The 12,857-nt window shown below is 39.1% G+C and overlaps 1 protein-coding gene across 3 annotated transcripts in view; it reads right to left on the bottom strand.

Moving 5' to 3' along the window:
- The window catches only part of RPN2 (ribophorin II), a 59,376-nt gene that overhangs the window by 22,592 nt on the left and 23,927 nt on the right, over positions 1-12,857 (bottom strand). For all 3 annotated transcript variants that reach the window (XM_027621106.2, XM_027621107.2, XM_027621108.2), the window contains exons 7-9: positions 11,349-11,525; positions 9,735-9,853; positions 7,636-7,741 (exon numbers count right to left, since the gene is read on the bottom strand). In XM_027621106.2, coding sequence (XP_027476907.1) covers positions 7,636-7,741; positions 9,735-9,853; positions 11,349-11,525 — 402 coding nt within the window. The remainder of the gene's footprint in view (positions 1-7,635; positions 7,742-9,734; positions 9,854-11,348; positions 11,526-12,857) is intronic.

The raw sequence follows: 12,857 nt of genomic DNA, 5'->3' as shown, positions 1-12,857 counted from the left end.
CTGATTTTTGATGCCAAGACAATTCAATAGGGAAAGAATGGTCTTCAACAAAAGGTGCTGGGATTTCCACATGCAACAACTGGATTTCCACATGCATAAGAAGGAAGTTGGACCCCTCCCTTACACCACATATAAAAACTAACTCAAAATGAATCAGAAACCTAAATGTTAGAGCTAAAGCTGTAAGAGGAGTAAATCTTCATAACCTTGGATTAGACAATGGTTTCTTAGACATGGCACTTAAAGCAGAAGCAATGAAAGAAAAATAAAGAAACTGAACCTCATCAAAATTAAACCCTTTGTGCTTCAAAAACCAACATCAACAAAGGGAAAAGACAATCTACAGACTGTGAAAAAATATATGCAAATCATGTATCTGGTAAGAGACTTGTATCCAGAATATATTAAGAACTTGTAAAACTCAATAACATAAAAAGACAAATAGCATAACAAAAAAAGGAAATAAGAGATAGACAGATTGGAAAGGAAGAAATAAAAAAATTTTAATGGGCAAAGGATCATCTGTATGGACATTTCTCCAAAGATAAACAAATAAGCACATGAAAAGATGCTCAATATCATTAGCCATCAGGGAAACGCAAATCAGAATCTCAGTGAGAGACCACTTCACACCCACTTAGGATGGCCAGAATGAAAAGACAGATAACAAGTGTTGGTTAGGATGTAGAGAAATTGGGCCCTTACATATTACTAGTAGAAATGTAAAATGGTGCAACTTCTTTGCAAAACAGTTTGTCAGTTCCTCAAAAAGTTTATAAATATAGAGTTTATCATATGACCCAGCATTCCATTCCTAGACATACACCTCATATAACCGAAAACAGATGTTCAAACAAAAATGTGTACATGAATGCTCACAGCATTATGTGTAATAGCCAAAAAAAGTGGAAAAACTCCAAATGTCCATCAACTGATGAACTGATAAACAAAATGTGGTATGTCCACACAATGGAATATTACTCAGCCATAAAAGGAATAAAGTACTCATACATGCTACAACATGAATTAACCTGAAAAATATGCTAATTAAAAAGGCCAGACACAAAATGCTACATATTATATAACCCCATTTTTATGAAATATCCCAAGTAGGCAAACCATAACAATAAAAAGTAGATTAGTAATTGTCAGTACTGGAAAGAGGATATATTCCTACAGAATAAAGGATGTTTACTACAGACACGGGACTGTTTTTCTGGGGTGATAGAAGTGTTCTGGAATTTGATAGCAGTGATGGTTGCAAAACTCTGTAAATATACTAAAAAAACACTAGGGCCCTGGTTGCTCAGTCATTTAAGTGGCCGACTCTTGGTTTCAGCTCAGGTCATGATCTCAGGGTGGTGGGATCAAGCTGCGCTTCGGGCTTGGCATTCAGCCGGGAGTCTGCTTGAGATTCTCTCTCCCATAACTTCTGCCCCTTATCTCGCGCGCATGCATGTACTCCTCTCCCTCTCTCTAAAATAAATAAATAAACCTTTAAAAAAATATATACTAAAAACACTGAATTATATATACTTTAATGGGTTTGTGAATTATATCCTCAATAAAGCTGTTATTTAAAAAAAAAAAAAAAGCCAAGATACTTTGTGTAGGATAAAAAGCTCACCCTTCAAAGATGAGTTACCATAGTTCTAACAGCCCAGGAATGTAGGGTAACATCTTTACACACTCCATCCTTTTCTTCTAAAATGGTCTGAGATGGAGACTAAGCACTGAAAAAATAAGGTTTGGTCTCTACTCACAGGGAGTTCCCAGTCCAATGAAAAAGCAACACATATAAGCAAACAATGGTAATACAATACAGTAAGAACAACTATCAACAGGATATAAAATACTATAGCAACAAAAGTAAACTTTAAGTATATTGAAGCCCTAAACATAAATATAGGGGGAAAAAAACCTTAAAAACCGTTAGAAGAAAATATTGGAGATTATCTTTATCACTCTGGAGTAGCATAGGACTTTTTAAAAACACAAAAAGCAAAAACAATCTAGGCAAAGACACTTTTTTGTGTGTGTATAAAGATTTTATTTATTTATTTAACAGAGAGAGACAGGGAGAGAGTGAACACAAGCAGGAGGAGTGGGAGAGGGAGAAGCAGGCTTCCTGAGCAAGAAGCCTGATGTGGGGCTTGATCCCAGGACCCTGGGATCATGACCTGAGCCGAAGGCAGACGCTTAACGACTGAGCCACCCAGGCACCCCAAGGCAAAGACACTTTTAAATTAGGCTTCACTGAAAATAACTTTTGTGCAACAAAAGATGCCATAAAGCAACACTGGGGGAAGATATCTGATGCTTATAACTAAGGGTTAGTTTCCAGAACATAAACAGCTCCTAAAATTCAATAATAAAAAGACTAACAAGCCAAAAGAAAAACAGACAAAAGAGACAACAATTCACAGAAAAGGAAAACTAAAAGGCCAATAAACAAGAAAAAATGCTCAATCTCACTAGGAAAAACATTAAAACAAGACATCATTTTGGAGCGCCCAGCTGGTTCAGTTTGTGGAATGTTGGACTCTTGATCACAGGGTCATGAGTTCAAGTCCCATACTGGGGGCAGACATTACTAAAAAAAATAAAACTTAAAAAGAAAAAATAGACACCACTTCATATCTGTCAAATTACCAAAAATTCTTAATACCACATACTGGTAAGAATATGAAGAGAAGAGCAATTTGGCAATACCTAATAAAGCTGGAAGCTAAGTGCAACCAATGATCTCACAACTTCACTCTAGATAAACAAGCAAAATATACACAAGGAAACATGTGCTAAGATGTTCACAGCTGCATTGTTTGTAATAGTGGAAATCAATGTCCACCAACAGGAAAACGAATTAATAAAAATCTGATTCATTCATAAAAGGAAGACAATTTCATGACAATTACCCATGGAATGCATATAGTTCTAGTTCTACAGACATAAATGGGACTGTCATAAAATTAATATTGAATGAGAACAAGCAAATTGCAAAAGGATGCATACAATATACAAATTTTAAGAAGATGCAAATCAATGCACTATATTGTTTAAAAATACGTGTATGTATAACAGAAATACAGAAATATCTTACCAAAAAAGGTGGGGTGGGGGTAGAACAAATACATCAAAATATTAGGGTATGAAGGAGTTGAATGGCTGGTAGGTACATGAGGATTCATTAAATTATTAAGTTCTTTTCTGTATATTTGAAATAGTCCATACTAAAAAAATAAAATAAAAATAAAGTTCTATGGGAGCACAGATGAAGGAGAAACATTTGAACTAGACCTTCCAGCATGAGTAGTTGAGTGTATGAGAAAGGGAGGGGAAGAGCCTTTCTTATGGAGGGAAGCAAGAGTTGAGATCCAAAGACATGTGCACATAAAGCGTATCTGAGAACCAGTATGCAGTCAAGAGCAGCTAGCACTGAGGGGATGGGGACAGACCCACACTGAAGCATGTGCACATGCCCTGTGGAGGACCTTCTAAACCATTCTCAGGCATGTAGACCTCACTCACAGGCAAAAGGAAACCAAAGAAATGTTTAACCTGGGGAACAATGTGATTTTATCACTCTAGCGGCACTTAGGGAAAATTAAATGGAAGGGGAAGAAATTGAAGACAATGGAGGGTGGGGAGTGCCGACTCCCACCCTGTGCAGCTGAAAATCCATGTATAACTTTTGACTCCCCCAAACCTTAACTACTAATAGCCTACTGTTGACCAGAAGCCTTACTGATAATGTAGTCGATAAACACTTATTTTGTACATTATACAGATCGTATACTATATTCTTACAATAAAGCTAGAGATAAGAAAATGTCATTAAGAAAACCATAAGAGGGGCGTCTGGGTGGCTTAGCTGGTTAAGCATCTGCCTTCGGCTCAGGTCATGATTCCAGGGTCCTGGGATGGAGCCCCGCATTGGACTCCCTGCTCAGCAGGGAGCCTGCTTCTCCCTCTCCCTCTGCTTGCGTGTGCTTTCTCTCTGTCAAATAAATAAATAAAATCTTAAAAAAAAAAAAGAAAGAAAACCATAAGGAAGAGAAAATACATTTACAGTACTCTACTGTATTTGTCAAAAAAAATCCGCATGTAAGTGGACCTATGCAGTTCAAACCCTTGTTGTTCAAGGGCCAGCTGTAGCTAGAAACTCCCTTACCAATCTTGATAGAGAATATAGGGCTCTCCCCAACCAGGAACACAGGGACTGAAGAATAAAGGGCTCATGCAAAAGCCATTCAAATGTGGAATCAACAGGACCTGGTGACTGACTGGGAGTCAGAAATGGAAAGAAAGAAGAGGTTAAGAACAACTGTGTCCTGGGGCGCCTGGGTGGCTCACTAGGTTAAGCGTCTGCCTTCAGCTCAGGTCACGATCCCAGTGTCCTGGGATGGAGCCCCGCATCAGGCACCTCGCTCACTGGGGAGCCTGCCTTTCTGTCTCCCTCTGCCCCAATCCCCCCACCCCCTGCTCATGCTCTAATAAATAAATAAAACCTTAAAAAAAAAAAAAAAACAACTGTGTCCTATGGGTATGGCACTTCAACTGGGTATGTTGTTATTCAGACTGTGAAGATAGAAGGAAGAAAAGGTTTCAGGCAAAAAAAAATTTTTTTTTTAAAGAGAGAAGGAAAGAAAGAAAAGTCTGCCTTTTACCGTGTTCGGTTGCAAATGAGGACCCTTAATGAGAGAAGCTAAACTTCAAAGGATCTAGATTTTAAAGGTTCAAGGTGCACACTACAATAGTTTCTATCCAAATTTTGTGTTAGTGAATGGACTAGGATCAGATGTCTCATGCCCAAAAAGGTCAGACATGAGGTAGAGAAAAGAGATGAGAGTTCCAGAAAATATCTGCCTTTCTGACAAACTTTAAATATAAGTGTTTAATCTACCTACGTTAAGTAATGCCCCACTTTTGAAAAGGTCAAACTTTCCAGCTGCCTTGTCCTTTCATTAAAAAAAAGTGAGTGTCATAGAAGCCAACTTGAGGAGCTTTCTAAAGGTCAAATCTGGGATGATGTGAGCAACAATATAAATGATGATAGGAAAGGATCATAACCTACAGAGTAAAATAAATTTCCATGAGCCCAAAGTGTTATAAATTGAGTAAATAAATAAATGAAGACAGGGTCGGGAGAGGGATAGCTTTTTCTTACAGTAGAATTCTATTATTCTAGTAGAATTCTAGTATCGCAAACAGTGTAAATTTCCTGGGTCTGATAATTATATAACAGTTATAAGACATTAACATTTGGGGAAGCTGGGTAAGGGGCATTCTTTATACTACTATACTTGTTAAGTCCATTCCCACAAAGCATCAGATAATGAGGTACAGTTTTCCATCTTAAAACCTAAAAACTTGGGGCGCCTTGTGGCTCAGTTGGTTAAGCCTCTGCCTTCGGCTCAGGTCATGGTCTCAGGGTCCTGGGATTGAGCCCCGTGTCGTGCTCTCTGCTCAGTGGGGAGTCTGCTTCTCCCTCTCCCTCTGTATGCTTGCTCTCTCTCTCTCTCTCTCTCAAAAATAAATAAATGAAAAATCTTAAAAAAAATTAAAAACATAAAAAAACTAAAAATTTCATTACTTTACATGGAAATTCTTCATACCATTTTTGCAACTTAAGATCAAAATTATTTCTAAATGAAAAAAATGAAACATTTTATTAAAAAAAGAAAAATGATGGTGCCTGGGTGGCTCAGTTGGTTAAGCATCTGCCTTCAGCTCAGGTCATGATCTCAGGGTCCTGGGATCGAGCCTCGCATCGGGCTCCCTGCTCAGTGGGAAGCCTGCTTCTCCCTCTCCCACTCCCCCTGCTTGTGTTCCCTCTCTCGCTGTGTCTCTGTCAAATAAATCAAATCTTATAAAAAAAAAAAAGAAAAACAATGGGCACCTGGCTGACTCAGTCGGTGGAGCATGTGACTCGATCTCAGGGTCATGAGTTTGAGTCCCATGTTGGGCATAGTTTGAGCCCCAGGTTGAGCACAGGATTTACTTAAAAAAATAAAGATTAAAATAAATTTTTAAAAAAGAAAAAAAGTGAGCGGAAAATGACACCTGAAAAGTGAAGAAAAGAGTTCCAGAAAATATTTTCCTCTGACAAACTTTAAATATTAGTGTTTAATCTACCTATGTTAAGTAATGCCCCACTTTTGAAACAGCATATTTTTATCTATTCAGGAAAGGCGCAGGACCACTCCAAGTCCCCCTCAACCAAGAGAAGGCACAATAATTAATTAAGTAGATACAGCCAAGACACGGTGGCAAAAGCACTGAGAAATGACAGCTGAAGGGAAGGCCAGCTAGTGCAGCTGCACACAGCTCTGCAGCCACTATGCAGGCTGTAAACTCTCCAGGGCACGCTGACTAAACTGATACTGGGCAGGGAATCCACCCAAGCACAGGCTGGATGACCTTGGACAAGTTACTCTACCCCTTTGAGCCTCTTCTGTGCAATGATCTGTGTGTGTCTTAGGGTTGTTGTAAGACAAAAATAATGTAAGCAAAAGCACACAGAACTAGGCTTCTTATGTCATAGGCCTTCAATAAAGGGTTCATACTGATGATGCTAATTCAGAATAAGAAGTGGTTAAACCATATCCATATCTTTTAACCAAACCATAAGTTTAAGAAAGTAGGAAAACATGTAATTCATCTTAAATAAACTTCTATGAAAAAGGTTAAAATGAAAGCCACGGTGACTGAAGGGGTATACTCCAATTAGCTGGGAAAACTAGCACTAATGTGTAATACTTCACTCCTCAAGCATCAGATAAATGAAGCATAGTTTGCCATCCTTAAAACCACTTTGGATCTTCAACACAACTAGAGTTAGCTAAACATGAAACAATTCATTATGAAACTTACTGATTTTCGGGTAACCCTCTCGGGTCCCCTCCCTCCTCGGGAGCTTTGTACTAGAACTCTGCTATCTCTCAATAAACTTTGCTTTGCTGCCCTCACCCCCGACACACAAAAAAAGAAAAGAAACTTACTGATTTTCTTTTGTACTTTACCCAGAGAGCCTCACTACGGTATGTCACTGGATGCTTTTCGTCACCTACTTAGTATCAGGCATTTTTCTAAATCTATCAAGACCTACCACACAAAACATCATAATAAGAATACTTATGTCTCAGTGAAATTATAGGTGATTTTTATTTTTTCTACTTCATAATTTTATATGAGATACTAATACTAAATCATAATAGAAAATGAATAATTTATAAATAAAACTCACTATGATCAAGTTCTTGGCGAAGCGTAGTTTAAACCTACGCTTCTCTTGGGTGCCTGGGTGGCTCAGTTGGTTAAGCAACTGCCTTTGGCTCAGGTCATGATCCTGGAGTCCCGGGATCAAGTCCCGGGAGGGAAGTCCCGCGTCGGGCTCCCTGCTCAGCAGGGAGTCTGCTTCTCCCTCTGACCCTCTCCCCTCTCATGCTCTCTCTATCTCATTCTCTCTCTCAAATAAATAAATAAAAATCTTTAAAAAAAAAAAAGCCTACGCTTCTCTTAACATATTTACATTAACTTGGTTGTAAAATGAAGGCAATATACCAGACGATTAATGCCATGTGCCTACTTGGTCATTTCTGTGGATTTAATGAGGATGACAAGAAAAGCACTTACCTCGACACTATTTGCAATATAACGGTTGTCACCTTCAACTTTGACAGAGAAGTCATAATAACCACTGGAAAATTTGACATTCATGAAGTTTAGTTCAAAAACATCCCTGTTAAGAATGACAGCAGGGTTAGCAAGAACTTACATAGCTAAGTCATGAATGTAACAAATGGGCTGTGTGTGGCCCTCCTTGAGACAAGCCAGGGCTACACCACATCTTCACCTTCCAGTTGGGCAACCTCCTGCTCAATCACAGATTATGGTGTGGGCAAAACTTCAGAGAGAGATCTAAAATGACCTCCTCTTTCAAGTCTCTAAAGTCTTCTTTCCTTTTGTTTTCTCCTCTCAGCCCCTAAAATCCCACCCCCCTTGGGTAGACTTCCACAATTAAATGCAAAACAGTCTACAGTATGATCCCTATTATGTTTTAAAAAAGAGAGAGAGTAGAAATGTTCAAAAAGGTTGGTGTAGGGCAGCATAATTGCAGGCAATTTTTTGTATTATTTCTACTTTCCTGTGTTTTGTGAATTTCCTAAAAATGACATATCTTACTTTTATGAAAGTATCAATAACTTATTTTAAAGGGGGGAAAAGGTAGAAAATTAACTCTAACTACATAGCAAAATCCCAAATGTCTTTTACCATTCCACTCAGCATTCCTAAAAATGATTGTGCTTTTCAATTTGACATATCATCTGTGTATCTTCATCATCGTCTAAGAAATGCATATTCTTGGTGGACCTGGCTGGCTCGGCCAGTAGAGCAGTAGAGCATGCGACACTTTTTTTTTTTTTAGCATGCGACTCTTGATCTCATGGTCTAGAGTTCAAGCCCCATGTTGCACCTAGAGCTTACTTTAAAAGAAAAAAAAAAAAGCATATTCTCTCTAAAATTCAGAGTTCCCAGTCTCATTAGCTTACCAATTTAACACTTACCAAAGTCTCATATAAAAACTGATCCTTAATTCTTTTAAAATTTCCATAACAACATATAACCATTAAAAATAAGACTGAAGGGGCACCTGGGTGGCTCAGTTGGTTAAGCGACTGCCTTCGGCTCAGGTCATGATCCTGGAGTCCCGGGACTGAGTCCCACATTGGGCTCCCTGCTCAGCAGGGAGTCATCTACTTCTCCCTCTGACGCTCTTCCCTCTTGTGCTTTCTATCTCTCATTCTCTCTCTCTCTCAAATAAATAAATAAAATCTTTAATAAAAAAAAATAAGACTGAAGGGGCATCTGGGTGGCTCAGTTGGTTAAGTGTCTGCCTTTTGCTCAGGTCATGATCCTGGGATCCTAAGATCAAGCCCCACGTCGGGCTCCCTCTTTGCCACCACCCCCCCACAACTCCCCCCTGCCCCGTCCCCGCCCGTTCTGGTCTCTCTCTCTCCCGTGTTCTCTCTCTCAAATAAATAAATAAAAATCTTAAAAAAAAAAAATAAGACTGAAGAAGATTTAATCCTATGGGGGAAATATGACACATTGTTATAGACAAAGCGTAATGTTATAAACAAAGCATAATCCTAATGCAATTAAAAATATATTTATTTGCATAGAAAAGGGGCTGACAAAAAAGGACAACAAAATGTGAACAGGAGTTATCTCCAGGTGGTAGAACTATGGGTGATCAGTATTTTATCTTTTGTGTTTTTCTGTATTTCTTCTACAATAAACATGTATTACTCATACATCAGAAAAAAACACTATTAAATTTAAAACTGGCTACTTACATCACAATGACAGAGACAACTAGAAATAGGGAAGGAAAGAGTAAAACTAAAACAAAATTCTTCTAGCTTAATTTTTTTAAGTTTATTTATTTTTTTTAGTAATCTCTACACCCAACATGGGCTTGAACTCACAACCCCGAAATTAAGATTCCCATGCTCTACCAACTACATCAGCCAGATGCCCCTCTTTTAGCTTTAAAAATCCTTTTCTTATATAACCATAGAATTTTGATATTAGTAAGTCAAATATATCTAACCAAAGTTTAGGTAAATTTGGTTTGGGGGTATTTCATAATATCCATATTAATTCAGGTTATATTGGCTACAGGCAAAACAAGTCTATTGGTACCCTTCAAAAATAAGCTCAAGACTTACCCTACAGGGGTAAAAGATGTCTTCTGGAGGACAATGGCTCTGGAAGCAACAGATTTAGCATGTTCTAGTTTAACAGTGGCCTGAGTCAGAGGCTGAGACAGAACATTGGTGACCTGCAACTAGAAATAAATTTTAAAATAATCTGTAGCAACAAAGGCCGAAGGAGTACAAAATTTTGTTTCTGGGGTGCTTTATCCACAGGGAGCCAGCTCTGCAGGGGAAGAAACACCTTATTTCAAGACTTCTTCACTGACTTTGGTCTACGTTCTATCAGAAATCAGACACAGAATACAAGGAAATTGGTAATGGGATAGATTAGAGAATGTTAGAGGTAGGGAGGATCTTAGAGATGATCTTGTCCAACACTCTCATTCTTCAGACAAGGATAGGCACGTTACACATGTGCTCCTTTATCAATCATCTGAGATAGATGAAGAAACTGAGGCTACGTGGCCAGTTTAGTTGGTCTAGGACTCGAACCCCAGCCTACCTAGCTACAAAGCCAATACTTCTACTTTGCTCTCTTGGCTGCCCCCTCCTGACTCATGGTGAACTATGTTAATCAGGTGATTTCTCACCCCAGCCTTTGCTGAGGGGGTGTGAGCGTAAGCAGGGAGAGGAGAGGCAATTTTGAAGGACAGGGCGCACTTCTTCAAGAGAACATGTGAAGAGGCCACCAAAGTAGAACAGATGGAACTCTCCTGTGTGGAACCCCAATGTTTAGACATAAATGAAATGCTAATTTCTTATGAAGATGTTAGCTTATCACTGATTTCCAAACAACAGCAACAAATGCCTCATTTGAGATGAAAACTCCAAGCGTATTCAAGATCTATGCATTTTCTCTGTTCAGAGAGTCGCCATAAAAAAGCAGTCTCTGCGGGGTGCCTGGGTGGCTCCGTTGTTAAGCCGCTGCCTTCCACTCAGGTCATGATCCCAGGGTCCTGGGATGGAGCCCCCATATCGGGCTCTCTGCTCCACGGGAAGCTGGCTTCTCCCTCTCCCACTCCCCCTGCTTGTGTTCCCTCTCTCGCTGTGTCTCTGTCAAATAAATAAATAAAATCTTTAAAAAAAAAAATTAAAAAAAAAAAGCAGTCTCTGCCTCCTACTGAGTGAGAGGGAGGGACAAGCTATGAAGAGGTAGAAAGACAAACTGCCAACAGCAGGAGGAAGAGACCTGGTGTTAACAACTGTAAGCACCAGAATTACCAGGGAGTTTAAAAAGCGGCCTTTAAATACCGTATTTAGAAAGTTCTGGTACTGGAAAATGTCTTTTAGAAGCAAGACTTCTCTATACATTTAGTGTTACGACACCGGAAATACAATTCTCTTGCATTTAATTTCTCGAAAGCCTGACTATAAAAAATCTTCCAGAAAAAAAAAAAAAAACCTTTTCTGGATTGATCTGAAGGGTTCTGTGACTAGTTCACCCAGGGGCCATATCCCCAATTCCAAGCTAAGGGAAATGAGCCTTGCTCTACATTTAATGGGTATGTCCTCGGTGGTGGTCGGGGAGGGGGTTTACAATCAGGTTTCCACCAGTCCTTAGATTTCTGAGAGCCTTCCACTGGAAACAGCTGTCAGGGCCACACAGTGTGGACACGGAAGTCATACCCGAAGGCTAGCCTGTTCGTGGGTGTCGGAAGGAGAGCCCTCGGGCACAACCACAACTGGCACGTGATAGCGATTCTGAGAGAGCGCAGAGGCCGCAGAGGCCACGCTGAAGGCTTCTGAGAGTGACTCAAAGTTCTTCTTGCTGAAGATGGCATTCATGAGTTGGATGACCTGATCCTGAAAGAAAAGGGAAACGCAGCTTGAGATCCTCCTCTGGCAGGAAGGCGGGAGAGCCACCCCTGGCTCCCCAATGGCTCAAGTCACTCCTTATCTGTTTCTAGGTGTTCGCATGGAGGATCTTTCCGCCATTAATCCAAATTGGTAGAGGGGGGTGGTAAGCAAATATTCTGCATTTAAGATTAAAACCTGGATCTGGTTGTTTTCTCCATTCTCTGGTTCAAACTGAAATTCACGCATTTATCTGTCAACTGTTTACTGAATGCTTCCTGTACAAATACAAGGTACCTCTGGAGAACTAAGGAGATATGAAAGAATATTCCAAAATATATATAACAGTAACTTGTGTTCCAGATTACTATATGTGCCACGTACCATGACAGGTGCTTTACATGCATGAACTCAAATCTTGACAAAAACCCTGAAAAGACTGATATTACCAATGTTTTCCAAATGAGGAAACTGAGGTTAAAAGGTTAACTCCTACAAGTTATAACAGGAAAAGAAAAAAAAAAAAGGCAAGATCAAAATTCACATGTAAGTCTATTTGTCTCCTTCCAGAATAAAATATATTCTTTCCTAATTCCTCTCACCCTCCCACCTAAGCTAACTTCCCTCCCAACACTCCTCTGAGCAGTACACTGGAGTTAAGTTTGAATTCACAAGACGAAACCTTATAGCCAAAATGTACATTATAAAGAAACTAAAATAACTTTCCATTAAGAACTAAGGGGCTGTTTAGAGAAGAAAACTAAAAGCAGTTTTTTGGTTTGTTTTTTTTTTTAAATGGAACCTAAAAGGCATTATTAAAATTCTGGAGGTTGTTTGCTTAAGAGGAAACATTTTCCACTTCAATCAGTTTTGTTTTTTAAAACCTCCAATCTAACAAAAGAGCTCCCTTGTTCCCGACAGTGTTATTCAGTCGACATGAAATAATTTTCTTTAATTGTACCAATTACATTTTTCCATCACTAGGCTGTTGACATGTTAAAATGGGTGACTGTTCACCAGAATGGTTATGTCAAAAGCAGTGACAGCAAAATTACTCCAGCCAAATACCTAGTTAGTAGAAGCTTGGGAATAAAGCAAGAAAAAGTTTAAGTTGTGTATGTAGAATATCACCAATTCATCTACTGTGCCGTGTATAGGCGATTTCCTAAATGATTTGTACTGTAAGACCCACATTCCTGCACTTCACCCATCATAGAAATTAAGAGAATATGGTATCTCCAGACCTTCTACACTTAGGATGAACCAAAGACAACAGAAGAATGCTAATACATGAATAAATTATTAGGTCATATCCTCCAGAGAAAATATAAAATCAATTCA

This window comes from Zalophus californianus, chromosome 8 (genome assembly GCF_009762305.2).
Source record: "Zalophus californianus isolate mZalCal1 chromosome 8, mZalCal1.pri.v2, whole genome shotgun sequence".
Lineage (NCBI taxonomy): Eukaryota > Metazoa > Chordata > Mammalia > Carnivora > Otariidae > Zalophus > Zalophus californianus.
This window is presented reverse-complemented; position numbering and strand designations above follow the sequence as displayed.